At 36.2% G+C, this 17,942-nt stretch overlaps 3 protein-coding genes across 3 annotated transcripts; 1 reads left to right on the top strand and 2 right to left on the bottom strand.

The window, feature by feature from the left end:
- The first annotated feature begins 2,322 nt into the window (after window positions 1-2,322).
- Window positions 2,323-2,955, top strand: LOC118031346 (uncharacterized). The gene has a single exon (XM_035035724.2). The coding sequence runs from the start codon at window positions 2,470-2,472 to the stop codon at window positions 2,908-2,910; it is 441 nt and encodes a 146-aa protein (XP_034891615.1). The 5' UTR covers window positions 2,323-2,469; the 3' UTR covers window positions 2,911-2,955.
- Window positions 2,956-3,127: 172 nt separating this feature from the next.
- On the bottom strand, window positions 3,128-12,312 carry LOC118031345 (vesicle-fusing ATPase). The gene is made up of 21 exons (XM_073412596.1): window positions 11,983-12,312; window positions 11,495-11,591; window positions 11,323-11,404; window positions 11,165-11,215; window positions 10,208-10,378; window positions 9,508-9,662; window positions 9,314-9,422; window positions 8,646-8,745; window positions 8,509-8,564; window positions 7,757-7,822; window positions 7,531-7,613; window positions 7,037-7,170; window positions 6,724-6,934; window positions 6,379-6,510; window positions 6,221-6,281; window positions 6,065-6,124; window positions 5,756-5,814; window positions 5,560-5,647; window positions 4,734-4,856; window positions 4,105-4,170; window positions 3,128-3,549 (listed from the first exon to the last, which is right to left on the bottom strand). Exons 1-21 carry the CDS (start codon window positions 12,155-12,157, stop codon window positions 3,406-3,408), a joined length of 2,223 nt encoding a protein of 740 aa, XP_073268697.1. The 5' UTR covers window positions 12,158-12,312; the 3' UTR covers window positions 3,128-3,405.
- Window positions 12,313-13,534: 1,222 nt separating this feature from the next.
- On the bottom strand, window positions 13,535-17,686 carry LOC118031344 (ketol-acid reductoisomerase, chloroplastic). Its single transcript, XM_035035722.2, has 10 exons — window positions 17,346-17,686; window positions 17,057-17,149; window positions 16,761-16,826; window positions 16,511-16,651; window positions 15,512-15,739; window positions 15,271-15,388; window positions 15,046-15,185; window positions 14,767-14,934; window positions 14,433-14,588; window positions 13,535-14,175 (listed from the first exon to the last, which is right to left on the bottom strand). The coding sequence occupies exons 1-10, from the start codon at window positions 17,631-17,633 to the stop codon at window positions 13,807-13,809; spliced, it is 1,767 nt and encodes a 588-aa protein (XP_034891613.1). The 5' UTR covers window positions 17,634-17,686; the 3' UTR covers window positions 13,535-13,806.
- Window positions 17,687-17,942: the final 256 nt, after the last annotated feature.

Below are 17,942 nucleotides of genomic sequence, written 5' to 3'. Positions count from 1 at the left end.
AACCGACCACCATGTCCACATGCACATGGCAAGCGGTGGCCATGATTCTTTGGAGAAAAGCTTGTCTCCAATCTTTCGTTCTGAATCATCAAAAGCGCATATGGCCATATTAATGTACATCCTGCAAGATCATCCATTTATCGAGCTCGGGTTGGATAATCATGGCCCATGTCTCACATCTGTGGTTAGACTTGCTCATCAGTCACCACTCGCCTGAAACCAATACAAGGCTATCTCTGCGTGCTCATATTTCCCAGCAAAGACGGTGTCGATTGTGATTGAAAGATTTAGATTTAGATTTAGATTGGCGTAAGCCATTCTTGTTCTCACTTTTCCGACTGCTGAGTTGATGAGATGCTAGCTAGCACCATTGAAATGACTAAAAACAACCAGAATTCATGACAGCGACGCCTCAGCCCCCTATCTCTTTAAACTTGATGACGACAGAGAATCTGATGCGCAGTCGGTTTCAAACTATAAAGAACAGCGAGCTAGTATTACAGGTCTTATTAAAGAAATTCTTGGATATCTATCACCCACTACTTGTAAATATTTTTTTTAAAAAAAAACTAATACAACTTGATGTTATTTTACTAGTAAGTTAATATGGGAGTAGTTTTTAAGAAATAATTCTGAAAAAGTTGAATAAAATTCATTTATATTTATTTACTTCATTATTCTAATTGATCTTGAAAGGCTTCTCGAGCACCCTCTAAGGCCAAAACATCGCTATCTACTAGCGATGCTTAGCAATTCCATTTTCAAAGGGCATGATGATTACAACCAATGGCAATTCCATTTCCATTCACGAACTTTGGCTTTTATTTGTTTTTTCAAAGGGCATAATTACATCTACGAAGTCTACTAGAAATCAAATCTTAAAGTAACCAATTAGGGCTAATTAGGGTATGTAATCAATTACTAATTAGCCTGCCATGGCCCATCACTGAAGTCCGCCCACAATTCTGTACCATTAGCACGCGGTACGCAGCGGATTTGAATAAAAAAAAAAAATTAAAGTACAAAAACAAATATCTAGATATTGATGGCTTGTTTTCTAATTAAAAAAAAAAAGAAAAAAGAGTAATGTTTTTATTCATGATTTGATGATATTTTTATCAAATATTTTATTTAATATTAAAATAAAAAAATATTTAATTTCATTAGACTAACATGGTTTCCTCGTGTGAAATTTATGGGATAGTCTTGAAAAAAAAATTAAAAAGTTTAATTTTAAATTAATTTAATGTTAAGGGATAAAATTAATAAAAAACTAAAATTTAATTAAAAAAATTAAGTGAACTCAAATCAACCAAGCAATCTCATAATTCAAGTCAATTCAATAAATAGATCACCGATAACAAATGATGAAATTATATTTTCAAAAAAAATTAAGAGGCAAAAAAACATTAAATAATAAAAAATAATAATAGCCTGAATATTTAAAATTAACTTGTTAAATCTGTTACTGGGCTCATGAGCTCAATTGGATATATATATATATATATATATATAGAGTTGTTGGAAAAAAAGGATTTTGAATTTTTTTTTGGCTTTAAAATCTATTTTTAATTTATTTTTACCCGAAACACTTAGATAACATCTTGATAAACCTATATATTACCTAAAAAAACTAAAAACAACCCGAACCCAAAAATATTCCCGTGGTCAGATTTGTCTCCTTGAGCAAGGAAAAAGAAACAAAACACCTAGGTAAAATTACACTCATAAAATAGAACTTATTAACATTGATTTCAATTTTTTAAGGCTAAAATCATCAACAACAATTTTCTCTCACACAATAAAATAAAAAAATAAAGAAAATAAATTTAGATGACAAAAATAAGATTTTGGCAACTAAAATGATAAATCACCTATAAACCAAAAAAATATAGGGATTAAAATAAAGTTTTTGTATAAAATTCTAAATCACCATTTATTTTACTAACTTTTTATATTTTGATCCCCTAACTTTTAATTCAGCCGTTCCTTCTAAAAAATATACAATTCCAAGCTAAAAGAGGTTCAAAATCTACTGTGAGAAAAATAAATAAATCAAAGACCGCGGTTAAAATTTAGAGAAAAAATCATTGTTATTATCCTCGGATATTTGTTAGAGAATAAGCACTACAAAAATGCTACTGTGAAAATAACAGACGGCATAGTTTCTTTTAATTAATTAATGCACAGTCGTCATATTACGTCAGTACGACTAAACACATGACACGTGTCCAATATGGGGACAAACGGTCCTCTATTTTGGGCCCCACAAGATCCTTATCTTGACAGCAAGACACCTACATTCTCCATTTATCTCCCCCGAATGAACCCGCTGACAAAACTCTGCTACGTATCTCCAAAAGGAACTCTTTCTTTTCATGTTCCTTTGTTTCCCATCTCCTCAGAATTAAAACCATGTCTAAATTCCCAAACGAACGACGACCGTCTGATTAAAGCATCAGCCCTCAGATGACATCATCTTCGTCAGCTTTCTCTACGATCTGCATCCTACACTCCCTGATAGCCATAACAAGCGGAACACTGATGATGTTCCAAATGAAGGAAATCTACACCTTCACACATGGTAATGAAACTGCCACAAAGCTGATGGGGTCGACCCCACACGACCAGCTCCTGATTCGGACCTCTGATTCATTTTCCGGGTTGCTTCTGTTTGATATCGGGTTCTTGATATTCATGGTTTCCTTTGTCAAGGATAGAGAGTTTCAATCTTTCTTTGCAAAGGGGTGTGCTGTTCTTCATGTTTTCATGGTTCTTTGGAGGGTTAATTTCGAGAGGAGAGTTGAGGTGTTGGCTTGGGTTTGTCTGAGACAGACAGTTGGTGATATCTTATTGGCTCTCTCTTGGGTTTTATTTCTTGTTTGTTCTTGGAGAGAGAAGTACGATTAGGGCTATACTATTTTCTTTAATCTCCATATTTAGGGTTTTCTTTTCTTTTTCTTTTTCTTTTCTTTTTTCCCGGGGTGTTATTTTCCTTTCGAGGGATGATAAGATGTGTACAGTCACGCCCTACCCCTTCGTCCTCGAGGGGACAACTCTTAGGCTTCTGCTGTGTGAACTGTGAAAAGCTTGTTATTATATTGAAGCACCTGATTTTTCCATGGGCGACTGGGAATTTATTTACTTATTTATTTCTGTATTGCGATGAGCAAGACGCAAGTGGCGCAAAACAGTGGGTTTCAATACAAAATGCATCGACCTTGTTCTCAAACTCATCTGGAACTTTACAAACCTAATACAAACCTTAGTGCCTCAAAAGCTCAGGGTAAATCACACCTAAAATTACCAAAAATATACAGTAAAAGATCGCCACAACGGATGTGGTAAAAAAAATTAAAACGGGAGAGGATGTTTTTTCGGCGAGGTCAACGAGTGAGCTTCAAATTAAAATCGCACCATGTCCTGGAAGCAATCGTAAAAATGTGCAATCTTAATCTTCTCTTTGCCGGAATAGATAGCCTCTGCATCTCCACCTTGCTCTCCTTGGGCAGCCATCTCAATCAGCATATAGAGCTTCTTGATGGTCATCTAATGAAGAGAAATTAAGGAAAGGTAAGAGGTTAGAATTGAATATTGAGGCAGAAAACTATCGATTTACCTATTTAAATATAAAAAATATAGGAAGAAAATCCCAGATGGTTATTCGTTATTCAACGGAAGTCAAGTTCACCCAAGAACGACCAAACAAATTTCTCCAGTGAGATACCATGACCGTATCATTGCTTAAATGCCATTGATTGGCCAGGCTTGAGCAATTCCATATTGTGATTGCAGAAAAGACAAGCATAAAAACCGTGTCATTTTAGTTCCTAGCGAGGGGGTAGTAATTAAGAGCCTAAACCATCATTTGCATATATGACTAGGGCATGATCTAAAAAATACACCCCTTGATGGATGAATACGTGAATGTAGTAGCCTCCATCAGAAATTAGTTATGATTCGCGATTCAAGTATGTAATGACCAATCTACTGACAGGGGAGGCATCCACTAGTGTTAGAAGAGCAGTTCATCTCTCCTTGAACAGATCTCAGTTTTGGCAGCAAAATTGAGTATAAAATAAGCATTTCAGGAGACAATCTTACATCATCCAGGGCTTCTGCAGCAGCACTGATGTCATCTTCAGCAAAAACATTGAGTTGTTTCAATACCTGGAGAGGAATGCACCATATTAACATAAAGGTTCTGTTAAATATTTACTATCAGAGGTACTAAAAAATGTGAGCTCGCGTTTGAATTATCTATGCAGAATCCTGGAAACAAATTATAGAGAGAGGGGAGTTGGGACTTGAGAACAAGTACGACATCCATAGAGAATAGAGCTGTCCAAACATATCTTAGTAGCAATGACCAGATATATCATTACAAGCAACGTCCTTGAGACAAATCAATTATTGCCAGCCAGAACTGTTCTTAAAAGCTTTATAATAGATTTGTATGATTTTTTTTTTTGTTAGAAAAACAAATAAATAGATGGTGTCAATTCCCCATCCTAACTACACAAGACAGCAACCCTTTAAACACCTTTCACATTCATCATTCCATTAGAAACCTTTATTCAAAAGCTCAAGTAGTTCTGTTGGTTTACAAGAAATGCTTAATTATGAATAACATAAACAAAAAAAGATGCTTTATACTCTTTACCATTAATGACCAAGGAAACAATACTAAACTGCAAAAGGATGAAAAGTTGCACATCAAATGACCATATTACCTTCTTTGCATCCTCTGCCTTCAATGTGGGGAGGAGGTAAGTAACAGAGAAAGCATCACAAATCCCAACTGAATCCAGGAAGCTTACTTCACTTGTTGTCCCTAACACCAGAAGTCTCTTTCCCTGAAAGCGAAGTTCAAGAATTATAAAAATTGCAGGTTTAATAAGGTCAGGAAAACTACTAACCAAATAAGTGAAGAAGAAAAAGGTCCTAAGATTGATAATTCTTAAGTAATCATGAATGTCAATGGCTCTCATACGATGACATTTGCAATAGCGTGGAGGATGACAGCCACTAGTACTGAACGAAAATAAGTTTAGCCATTGCATTAATAGCCTATATCCAGTACCCATGTAAACTTCTTATCCCTTTTCCCTTCCTTCACAACTAAATAGGCAATATCAAGATTACATGAATCCAAGCTATTCACTGATGCTCCAAGAAATTCAATTCGTTGAAACTATACAGACCATAATTTACTCTATTTTCCCTTTTTCTTTGGGGAAAAACTGATAGTATGACCAACATATCAACCAAAGGTGCTACTTTGGCCTAAAAAGTAACAGCAGTTTACAGAGACTGAAGATCATTTCTTATGTGGATATAGTTATTTGACCATTCAGAAGGTTCCAGGTGCCAAGGCTAATCAGAGAGTATTATGCACAAAGTACTGTAGAACACTGAATGGAAGGACTTTTTTTCTCTTAATTTTGTAATATCTGAAGTTAAGTGTTATATTACCTGGAGCCGCAAGAAAACACATTACCACAAAATAAGCACCAATGTAGCTACAGCCCAAAAAAGGGAAAGGGGAAGAAAGAAAACCTTGGGAGGAAGACGTTTGAGGAGTACCAACAATGTCTGAGAAATTATATTTGAAAAGCGAGGCCCAATAGCAACATACTCCAATAATCTGCAACATCAATTATCAACTGATCATCATGAATATTCATCTAAAATAAAAACATAGGACCTAAGCAAGTGATTGAAGTTAATAACATGTAAATTCCAAAGTAGATACCTCTCAATGTCATCAAGAATTATAATGCTCAAAGGAGACTTGTACGCATCCTCAAACACCTGTGGACAGTACCATGTTATCCAGGGCTTAATTCTTTACATTATAAGGCAAGTAGTACTAGTTGCGGGTGAAACTGAACAGTAAATACAGAGTTACAAATATATTATAGATTGATAACGCTTGTTAGCATGTTTTGGGGTGTGGAGAAGTTCAAGTTCCAATTTAAAAGGGAAAAATGAAAAGCATGATAAAACGCCAGGGTACCATCAGAGCTTTGTACAAGGGCACATAAACCTCCCATTGACATACCTTAACAATCCGAGCGCATTTAGTGCTCTCTTGGAGACCAATCATTGTTTCAGCTGAGATCTATCAAATAAGTGGAAACTCAAAAGTTTAAGAACAAAAATGTACAGTATTGAAGTGGCTATGAAAATTGATGTACATTATTGGGGAAGAGCTCACTATTTTGACATATGGAAAATCACTGTCGATGCCAACAGTAGCTGCCAATGCAGTTTTACCACTGTACACAAGAGAGTAACATTCAAAAAACTGACAATAGAGGAGATTAGGTGAAGCAAATGAAAAGGGAAATGTAAAACGGAAGGGAAAGTTCTTACCTGCCGCTTGGGCCTTCCAGAAGGCAAGTAACCATTGGACTTCCCTTGCTAACTTTGACTTGCTCCACCAGTAGCATAGCTCTCTGATAAATATGCTTGTGTCGATCACCACAGTCCACCATGCCATTAAGTCTACAAGTCATGTTACGTGGCACAATTTAGGCATTTATCTTTGAGTGGGATTACATTTTCTCCTTTCACACAACCAACCATGCCTAGCTATAATATAATTATTTAAGCTCTTATCCACCATAGAAAATTTAGCTCCTAATACCAAGAGCTTTGCATTCAGAATAGTCGGGGTTAATTGAGATTCAAACAATTGTCAAACATTTCTAACTCTACCTGCATCGTTCAAGGTCATCAGTGGAGGCTCCAAATGCCGGAACAATGTCATGGAGTGCATGCAGAAAGTCATCCATAGTTACTTTGATACTCTCTTCATCTACTGGCTTGGTAAGATCATCTAGACTTAGTTGTCGATTCAAAGCAAATGATACGGCACTTTTCACTACACCTTCAAGTTCCGCTCCACTGTAATTTTTTGTACGAGCAGCTGTACACAAATAAATCAATTTTATAAACTTTACTCAGTCAGTCCCATTAACAAAGTGTTGAAGATAAATTCCAATCAAAATCACTGTGTGAGAGTACATACCAAGCTCTTGAAGATTTACATCGGGAGATAGAAAAGAATTCTCTTTCATCTTGTTTGTATGAATTTGAAGAATCTGCAGCCGACCATTTTCATCAGGAAGGCTTATCTCAACTTGAACCTCCAATCGTCCTGGCCTACAAACCACAAAATCAAAATGTTTGAAGATGAAAGTATATTTGTTCAAGTAGAAGCTTTGTTGTCCGTAAGCCAAAAAATAGTGGGGAGAATAGAGTTCAAATTTCTTGTATTTTTCAGAATAAATTATATTTATCCACGCTCTTTGCGTCCTGCATTACTGTTCTCGGTTTAAATCATCATAATCTCCATGTGTTCCAAAAACTAACTAGAGTTCATCTCTCACATTTTGATTCATCAAACTAATTACACTTCAACTTTTTTCTATTATTTGCAACCCATGTTTACACTATATGCAATTGCAATACAATGGGACGCTGTTTTACATGAAAGTAACAGAAAAAGAGAAAGGCAGTCACCTCAAAAGTGCTTCATCAAGCAAATCCTTTCGATTGGTCATTCCAATAAGTAAAACATTATTGAGGGACTCCACACCATCTATCTGAAAAGCAAGCAGTCTCTTAGTCATGTTGATGGAATCACAAAGCATTTTTAAGAAAAACTCGCATAAGCAGATTACAATGGCTGAGGAAAATTATTTTATTTTCTCGAATGTTCAGAAAGCACTGAGAATTCTTCACCGACCTTTGTAAGAAGCTGGTTCACAATGCTATCATGGACTCCAGTACCATCTCGAGTTGATCCTCTTGACTGCAAAAACAAAAATAAAACATGCATATGTCTTCTGTTATCATTTTTATAATGTATGCCGACAGCCTCAATTCCAACGTGCATGGACACTAGAGAGCATTGTATCACCGACAGATTATCATGAGAACAAAAGAAAATATGCCAGAAATGCGTGCTTGCTTAAACTTTTTTCCATTACCATATACTCTTACATGAAAGAGAACCACAATCAAAGTTGGTACACCTTTCCTAGGTAACACAATATCTTTACTTGATAAAAATGCCTTTCTCATCTAAAGGTGCTTGAATAATATTCTTCTTAATAAAATCCCTCCCCAAACTATCAGTGCACTTAATTGGCTTTTCAACAGTGCCTTTCTGTAACTTTTTATTCCCATCTACTTTTCTGCTTTTCAGAACAGATGTTAACAATCTACCCTTAGATTGAAAATTACCTAACCATTACTCAGGGATACATTACCATTTCCTCACTATATTTGAAAGATAACTGCAAAAGACTTTACCAACCAACAAAACCAAGATCAAAAACACACTTTCAATCACCATTAGATGAATACTAATTGGCTTAAAAATGGCTCTCCTGTCCTGGACAGTGGCAGGGTTGAAAAAGTAGAAGAACTGCTATATAACATAGGCAATAAAATCTACTTGCGTAAATGTTAACAAAGAGTTTAGAAATCTCATACCTTGCATATGGCATCAATTTCATCAAAGATTATTACATGCAAATCACTTTGGTCCCCTGAAAAGTGAAAGAAGTGGTGGCATTAGCATCATGGAGAAAGTATCTAAAATCATATTGTGGTTCAAAGAGGTCCCTTACCATTGGTCCTTTGATCATTTTCAGCATCAGCAAACAGGTCTCTAACATTCTTTTCAGTCTCACCAACAAATTTGCTTAGGACTTCAGGGCCATTAACAATCTAGTGCAGGGTTACCAGACAAAGAAATCACACATTGATTCCTAGCATTAAACAGTAATAAACAATAACAGGCACATATTTATTACTGATGTTCCATTACAATATACTATTTCATGCTTGAATCTGAACCTTCACATAAAAAGTATATGTAATTCAAAAGTAAAACCATAACCACAAAAGGTTCACACAGGGGAGAAATACATCATAACTATTAACTAAGATGGATGGCTTATAAGATCCTGAAATATAGCATTCCACTGAACACACATGTAAACCAACCATATTCTACTGCTTACCAAAACATAGCACAGAGCTCAATTATATTAAAACATCAGTCATAAACAGGAATACAAAGTGTTATAAAGCATCAATGTTAATATGTTTGTCCAACTTCCCACACATCAATGAAATAGAAACCTCAGGTGTTGAGATAGGCATAAATATTAAAAGTAAAAGCAAATTTCAGATGACACTAGCAGCAAAAGGTCAAATATTTTTTTCCTTCTAGCAGACCAACAAACACACACACACCCATGCAAAGAAGAAAACTGTGAAATCAATTCCAAACCTTCGGCTCCCTCCCATTCAACATTTTTCCAATTTGACGAGCCATAAGAGTTTTTCCAGTGCCAGGAGGCCCATAAAGCAGCATACCCTTTACATGCTTGATCCCCAATCTGGAAAATCAAATGCTTATTAACAGCAAGAACATGTGCATATCCCAAATTGGATCAATATAACTTGAAGAGCTAACTGCATTACTTGCTTGTCACGTGAGGTGGGAAAACACGAGAGGCAAAAGCTCTTCGAAATATATCTGCAAATTCTGCGCCTAAACCACCTATACCTAGTGACTGAAGATTAAACTCCTTTTGCCTAAAGATGTTGCTACTGGCAGCTTCACGCTGATTGACAATCTGCATGACAATACATGTTAATAAAATCCATAAAGTTTCAATCAGATTCATCAAGTTATGATTATGATCAGCATGTCAGATTAGAGGAATACTTTCCTAAAGAGGACCGAGCAATAAGGACAGTCAAAGGAAATAGATTCAATTGTCACAGATGTCTGCAATAACATGGCATCAAACACACATTCACCACCAAGTTTGGTAATGCTCAGTATTTACCAGGTGCAAATTCTGTGCAATCTAGGATGATACTATTTCTTCGATTAGACTGACACAACCATGGATGTATCCATGTCAAAAACCATTACAATTTACCTCTAGTTAGATTTATTTATAAAAGAAAAGAAAATACAGTTTAAAATGGCATATGCATGTTATACTGAACAACAATTCAAAAGTTGAAAAGAAGCAGGTCATCATCTATTCACATCACCAAGAACAATTTTTTAAGATGATTAAAATCCACAGATAGGTGGTTTGTCCTAAGCCACAAAAGCTAGGCATGGAGAATAAAAGGCAAGCTCACAACACAAATAACAAAATTTGACCTTTATGCCACTAGAATTTGATGCTTCAAAGACAATGTACGTGTCACTTGAAATCATTCCTCTCTCAGCATCTTTAGAATCTTCTCGCCCCTCCACAGCAGCTTGAGTGACTGTAAATATGTAGTTGTTTCCATGATACTCGAATGTTACTTTTTGCCCCGATGTCATAACCTGCATACAACAAAGTCAAATTCCATGCCTCAAGAACAATATGCAAATAATAGATCAAAATCAAAAACAGAAATCTCAGTCAGATATAACTAATCAAGATATGTCTGGCACAAAGGTAATAAGGTTAAAAATTGCACTTTTTTGTATTTAAGTTTGCTTGGTTTCCTTTAATGGCAAAGGTGAAACATCGAGAGGGATAATTATTACCCCCATCTTGATGCCTTTAGACGTTAAGTTTTACCCTGCAAGCATGGAGGATAAAATTTTAACTTCACGAGCAAGATTATTTCTTTTCATTCTTTTCTTTTTATCTTAACACACACCCAGATAATTTTTTATTTCTCTCTCAAATCATTAGTAATATTTTATTTACTCTCTCCTTTCACTAACAATTTACCCTTCAATCTATGAACTCACCAAACCTCCTTAAAACTAACTTCTACGTCCTCTAAATTACTTTTGTATCCAGGTGTTCATTTTTTAAGTTTAAATTGATCAAAAGTAATGCATCACCAATCCTGTATTCTTTCTACAATTAATCACATGTAGTCTCAACCAGCAAGCTTCAAATAACCAGTTTTTGTTTTGCAAGAAAAATCAGAAGAACAAAATGAAACTCGTGATTCCAACACATTAAAAGGAAGAGTTCGATTACTTCAAGGCATTTTCCAATCACTGATGGTGCAAATTACTAGATTAACAGTAAAAATCCAATCAAAATAAACCCGACTGCAACTAAGAAATATTTTCAATCATATACAACAAGTAGGGGACACAAAACTCTACCTGTTTAGAAAACCTTTTCCTAAGTTGGTTGGCCAGAATAACAGCATCAATCTACAAAAAAAAAAACACCAGAATCCCTTAATCCTGCCACCCTCCCTAAAACAGCACAAAGTTTAATGCCGCCATAATCAAAAGATCAGGATTTCCAATCAACTTGCCTGTTCATTTCTAGTCCCTTTCTTCACAAATTCCAACTCAAGTGTTAATAATGCAAGATTATAATCTTCAGGAGGGATAAACCTAAGAAATTTGACCCAACCAACAATTAGAAACTGCAATTCGTAAGAACAGGAAAAAAAATAAAAAATAAAAAATAAAACACAAATCAACCTGCGCACAGATATCGTATCACCAGATGAAACCCTCGCATGCCTTCTCTGAATCGCATTCAACGCAATTTGGCCAGTACGAATATTTTCATGAGGAGTAACTATTAGTTAAGGCCGCCAAATTGTGATTACTTCAACAAAGAACTAACTAAAATTGTTACAACACACGATCACGCACATTTAAAGTTTCTCATTTGTCACTCGCCGGACATCAAAAGAGAAAGAATAAATTTAGAACCATAGACTTTTACCAACAATAACTAATAATGGTAATGCGATTATTTACTTAAACTAACAAAAAAGATTATCACAACAAACAACAATATTAAACCGGTCAATTCTCTGTTTGATCATCATGTATATTTGAGCAAACAAAACAAAATAAAACCTAATTATTAACAATATCAAAACTTAATGATCAAATTAATGAAAATACGAATGCAGTCAAAATTGCAATCGAGATGAATGTATAAATACGTAAAGGATATGAAAGAGATAGAACGAAGGAGTCGGCGACTAAAGCTAAGAAGAGCTTGGTTCCAGGGACGGCGAAGTTGTGGAGATCGGAGGGTGAGCAGTAAGCGAAGTTTGTGAGTGCGAGATCTGCCCCCGGTGTGTTCGTCACGATCATTGTCGACGATTGGAAACCGAACCGACTCGCCATTTTCGATTCTTCTAAGATCTGTTTTTTAAATTATTTATAAAAAAATTAGAAATGGAAAGATATTAAATGAAGGTGATGATGATGGTGTATATACAAGCAAGGAAGGGCGGGAGAGAGCGAAGACAATGAAATCGGAGGGTCTGTAATTGCCGGTTTACGTGTCTAAAGACTTTTAAATGCATTGAAGTCTTTTTCTCTTTTTTCATTTTTGGCCAAATTTCAAATCAACCCCCCAAATTAAAACCCATATCAATTGAGTCCCTTGAAGTTTTTTTGTTTCAATTGAGTTTTCAAAGGTTTCAAAAATTCTCCTTTGAGTTTTCTGTTTGAACTCTTAGCAAATATTGACCGAAAAACAAAATCAAGCTTCAAACAAATCAACATCATTCTTATGCATAACATACAATCTGAATGGAATCCATATTAAAAATGGACAAACGACTCAAGCTAGAATTTGGAAATCCAATTCAACCATAAATCAGGGACCAAATCAAGAATGTATTTATAGTAGGGGGCATATTTGAGGTTAGCCCTTAACTTACCTCCCCAACGGAATTGATCTCGTTATAAACAGATGTGAAAGCTCATGCCATGCATTCATGACAAGAGAGTGAAGACTTGAGTGCCTTTCATTTAAAAGCTGTTCCAATACAGAGACATAGTTTGATTGGACGAGTTCTTCGTCGTTCACAAAATAGGCTGTGGGACAATCTGATTTCATGCCATGGATGAACCCATTTGGCACAGAGGAAGTAGTCTCGGGTTAAAAGCGTGTTCGGTAATATGATAGTGTTTATTTTTCAAATAATTTTTCATACTTAAATACATGTCAATAATATTTTTTTATTTTTTAAAAATTATTTTTAATATTAATATATCAAAATGATCCAAAAACTACAAATCATACTAAATTTTAATTAAAAAAAAATTTAGAATTTTTTAAAAACACAGTTTTAAGTGCGTTTCAAACACTACCTAAAGCTTTTCTTTTTCCAAAGTTACACGCCATGGATGAACCCATTTGGAACAGAGGAAGTAGCATAGTTTGGAGCTTTTCTTTTTCCAAATTTACCTACCAGGTACTAGGCAGTGCACCCTCTTTCCCACCCATAATCTCACTCTTGAACGTCGGAGGCCCGGTTGTTTTCTCAACACTGCAACAACGGAGATTTGAAACCAACCAGATTCCACTTCCACACCTGCTTCGATTGTATGTTTAGAGGTGATTGTAATTATCATCCCTCGTTTTAGCGCCTAGGCAGCGAGTGGAGACAAAATCAGTAAGAAGAGTCCATCTCTCCTACTGTCATAAACCTCCCTTTTCTCCCGCAGTCCAATTGTACTATATGGATACTCTGATGCGAGGTACTTTCCATATATCACAACAGAACTAGATTTCACTTCTGCAGAGTGGAAAGGCAACTAAGTTGCTCATACAAGTGCATACTCTTTAGATGCTGACATGACAAAAATACATACTCGTTTTAATGCAGAACAAGACAGACAGACAGACAGACAATACTCAAGCTCACACTAGGAGTTCATAATAAAACTACACTCTGCTAGTAACTCATGGGAACTTCTCCATCAGACCAAATATGGAAAAATTCTGCTGGTTATTTCAAGCTAAAGGTTTCTCCATTTGAATCTCAGTTGCTAGATTGGCGGAGCTCAGGTCGCACAAAGTCGGCATCTGCTGGCACGGAAATGTCAACTGTGGGTCTTAATTGGGCACAGACTTCAACGGCTCCATGCACTGGATCTGAAAAGAAGTTGCTGATGAGGTCACGGTTGATGGGAGTACTGTTGTCTACCGCTACCAAGGCCTGCTGGGTGAGGATGTAGTCAAAACGAGGAGCCCATTTCCTTGATCCCAATCTTGCTGTGGTTGAGCAGTTATCAACCATAAATGAAACTCCACGGGCATGCATAAATGGATTCAAGGAATCCACAGATTCAATCAGACTTTCATTAATGATCTCAGAGTAAGAATGGCCTTTCTTCCTCAATATTTCAATCTGGAAAGAAGCAATAGATATTAGACAGCAGAAAAGCGAAAAACAATAGAGCACCAACTACTAAGAGCTTCTTTCTCCAGTTCCACCAGGTGAAACTTAAATTAGATTTCACAGAAAGAAATTAATCATTCATTCGTGTTTAAATTCATAAATCAAAGAAGCCCAGCTTATATGAATACAAACTTCAAGCAAATACTATGCTTTCAGAGTATTCAACATTTTGTTGTCCTAACATACTCAGAACAAGAGTGAAGTACCTGAGCCATCATTAGTGCCACATAGACACCAGCAGTGAATGGATGCAATGGACCCAAGTCCCCAGCTGGCCGGGCAGCCCGGACTCGCTCACCAACCTTCCACATGCGTGTTTGATCAATTTTACCCATTGGAAAAGCTGGCAGGCCTTCCTTTTCCTGTAAAAGGAATAGCACATCACAATAAAACAAGCTTCAAGTCTCTTCATCTATAGGGACAAAGAGATCATAACTTCAACATTGATGTAAAAGAAGATATCAGTTCCCAAATTCCAAGTTAAAAAATAGTTTCCATAGCATTTCAGTATGGTGGGCGCAACAGAAAGAGTGAACATACATAAAAGCGACGTCCAGCCAGGACAACACTGCGAATCTCACTTCCAGAGGCTACATCTTCATAGCACTCATACAAGATGTCCATGCAGGGATAAAATGAGGCACTGTAAGCAGTCTCGAATTCCTTTTTGCCTTCTGCAGACAAGGAATTGTAAACAGCCAGCATGCCCTGTTGAAACAAAGAAATGAAATCAATTAGGCTACTAATCCCTGGCTTCACTGATTAAATAAATTGATGCAGACAACTGTTTGGTAGCAGGAGTCTGAATTTAGCATGCACCTTGGTTGATATGGTCCTTGATATGGTTCCAGTAATGCACTCAACAGTATTCTTGTAGGCCTCATCTTCACTCATTCCATTTTCAGTGTACCGTCTAAACAAGGACTCCACAATTCCATGAACAGCACCAAGCAAAATGCCTGCAAACCAATAAAGAAAAGTCAGGTATCAAGCAAGAAAAGTAGCAAAATAATAACAGAATAAGGAATAAGGAACCAAACTCACCCCTCTCCCCAAAGATATCACTCTTGTATTCCTGCTCTAGTGTAGTGGCAAATGTGAAAGGTGAACCAAGGGCAACGGACCATCCCAAGGCAACATCAGTGGCTCTACCATCAACATCCTGTACACAGAAAAGAATAAAAATATGAAGAGTTAGTGAAATGAAATAACCCCTAATTAAAACAGATGGATCTTTTGTGTGTGTGTGTGTGTGTGTGTGTGTAGGGGCAGGGGCAGAAAGAACCTGGTGGACTGCGAAACTGGAATTAATTCCAGCACCATTGACCTCTTTGCCTTGAACATAGAGTCTCCTCACAGAAGGACCCATTCCCTTGGGGCACACAGCAATGACACTGATGTTCTTTGGAAAATCAAGTCCCGTTGACTGCAAATGCCCAAGAAGAAATCCATGGGAAAGCCCAAGAATGCTGTTTGGCTTCATGTGAGAGAAGATTTTCTCATAGTTATCTGCCTGTTGCAAGGGATGAAACTGTAATTGTAAAGGGGAAAACATTGACAGACACAAGACAGAAAATGTAACAGGTAATCATCAACCACAAAAAAGATATGGAACTATATGTGATAGCCCATAAACTACAAAAGTGTTGTTTCATTAACTTGAAAAAAAGAAGATAAACTCTTAAAAACTTTAGCTTTCACCATCCCTCCAGTTTACCAAAAAGTACAGGACAAAAAAAGATAGCGAAAAAAACAGCTTCAGATGATGTTCTCGGGAAGAAAAAGCTGAAGCATTGTCATTCCCTTCCTAATACACCATATATCACCTCGATACAAAATATTTACCACATGCAGAGCACTTAAGAGCAGTCTCTAAGAAATGATTATGAAATTAACTTCCCAAAAGAGTTTGCTTGAAGATTCTGGGTCATACTCTTCATAAAAAACCAAACTGTCATCTTATCCTCACATATAAAACAGAATGTCAAAGGAGAAGATGCACATTTGGCATCTTTTTCACTATATTGCAAGGATTACATAAAAGGGTAATGAGAAACAGAATGGAGTAGCTTTATAGACATGCTAGATCTTTCTCTGGCTTATTTTTCCACACAACAAGAACAGGTATGTTAAATATCAAATTTTATACATTTTTATTTTTACCATAACCTCCAAACCCACTAATTAAAAGAAAACAAGAAACAGGAAAACACACAAATACAATCTCAAAATTTGAACCAAAAATCTTCAGAAGTACAAACGCAAACAGAACTAATAAACAAACCTGTGCAGCATCAGAAATCAGTAGCAATACTAGATCGCTGCCAGAAACGGTTTCCCATATATCACCTAAAGTCCCATTCTCTTCTGTAAAACCAGCACCACGAGCTTCAGCAAAGGAACGAGAGCCCTTCCTCAGTCCAATCTGCATCATTCAAAGTAGCAATACAAATATACAGCCAAGAAAATCAGTCAAACAAGCTTTTTGCTAAACAGCTACCTAGAACAGAACATAAGAACAAAGTGCAAATTACCTTGACTTTAATATCAGACTTCGCTTCAGCAAGAGAATCCCTCAGATTCTGCGCTTGAGCAGGACCCTACGAGGAACAAGGGATCATTGTTTAGCAACTTATGTTAAGCATTCCAAACTAAAGCACATAAAAAATCATTGATTATCTAGCAAAAGTCAGACAATGGCATAAATGATGTGTACAAGTTTTGCACAAATATAGCCAATTTATACAAATGCAATACTTCAAATTTAAGGCAACTTACACATGAACTAAAATTAACAAAAAAAAAACATAAAAAAACAGAGAATATTCACCTGGGAACCCCAACCGATAACGCCAATCTGCTTAATCCCCTTAAATGCATCAGGCAGCAGGTGGAACAAATCCCTCCCTCCTCTCACAATGTACTACACAAAATCCACAAAACAACACTATCCATAACCATAACAACATAATAAAGCATATAAAGCATCTCTCTTTACCACTCTAAAAAACAACACAGCAAAAAAGAATATTTTCTTTCTTAACCAACTCAAAATACTCAAGATCTTATTTACATTCAAACTGAAAATTAGAAAATAAATCCAAAATAAAGGTAAATACCTCATCGTGACCAGCAAGAGAGACCTTCTCCTTCTTAAACACAGAGGTCTCAAAATCAAGAGAGATCATGGGTTTCACACTGGGAACCGACGAGACCATCTTAGCACCCAAAACTCCAGCAGAGATGTTGTCACTGCTGGCTTTGAGTGGTTTGAAGGTCTTAGAAGAGAGTGATGATGAAAACCCTAAATTGCTGTTACATAGCAGCGATCTTGAAGATGCAGGCTTTAGGGTTTTTGAAGGGGTTGGAGTGGTGAGGGTACTGGAGAAGGATGTAGCCGCCGCCATTTGTTTTCAGTGAGAGAATTGGAGAAGGTAAATGTGGAGAAGAGGAGCAGAGTTCTAAAATGACTTTGCTTTTAAATGCTGGTTCGTGTGGATGTGTGGTGTGTGTGTGGTGTGTGGTGTGTGGTGTGAACAGTCCTTTTTTTTTTTATTATTATTATTCAGAATTTTCCTTCTTGAATTTTATTTTTATTTTTTCAGGCTATTATTTTCCATATATTTTATTATGCTGTCTTTCATATACGTAAGTTGGATTGTTTTTTTTTTTAAGTAAAATCATTAATTGTGTTTGGTTTTATGTTTTTAATTTGA

The sequence above is a fragment of the Populus alba genome, chromosome 11 (assembly GCF_005239225.2).
Source record: "Populus alba chromosome 11, ASM523922v2, whole genome shotgun sequence".
Lineage (NCBI taxonomy): Eukaryota > Viridiplantae > Streptophyta > Magnoliopsida > Malpighiales > Salicaceae > Populus > Populus alba.
Note: the sequence above shows the minus strand (reverse complement) of the source record. Positions and strands in the feature narration are given on the sequence as shown.

Coding starts and splice junctions, on each gene's coding strand:
- LOC118031345 (XM_073412596.1), bottom strand. CDS start 12,157: ATGGCGAGTCGGTTCGGTTTCCAATCGTCGACAATGATCGTGACGAAC. Junction 7,614..7,756: donor TGAACCAGCTTCTTACAAAG/GTCGGTGAAGAA, acceptor CTTGCTTTTCAG/ATAGATGGTGTGGAGTCCCT. Junction 3,550..4,104: donor CTGCAGAAGCCCTGGATGAT/GTAAGATTGTCT, acceptor TCTCTTCATTAG/ATGACCATCAAGAAGCTCTA.
- LOC118031344 (XM_035035722.2), bottom strand. CDS start 17,633: ATGGCGGCGGCTACATCCTTCTCCAGTACCCTCACCACTCCAACCCCT. Junction 16,652..16,760: donor AGTCTGATATTAAAGTCAAG/GTAATTTGCACT, acceptor TGAATGATGCAG/ATTGGACTGAGGAAGGGCTC. Junction 14,589..14,766: donor TGGCTGGACGTCGCTTTTAT/GTATGTTCACTC, acceptor TTCCTTTTACAG/GAAAAGGAAGGCCTGCCAGC.
- LOC118031346 (XM_035035724.2), top strand. CDS start 2,470: ATGACATCATCTTCGTCAGCTTTCTCTACGATCTGCATCCTACACTCC.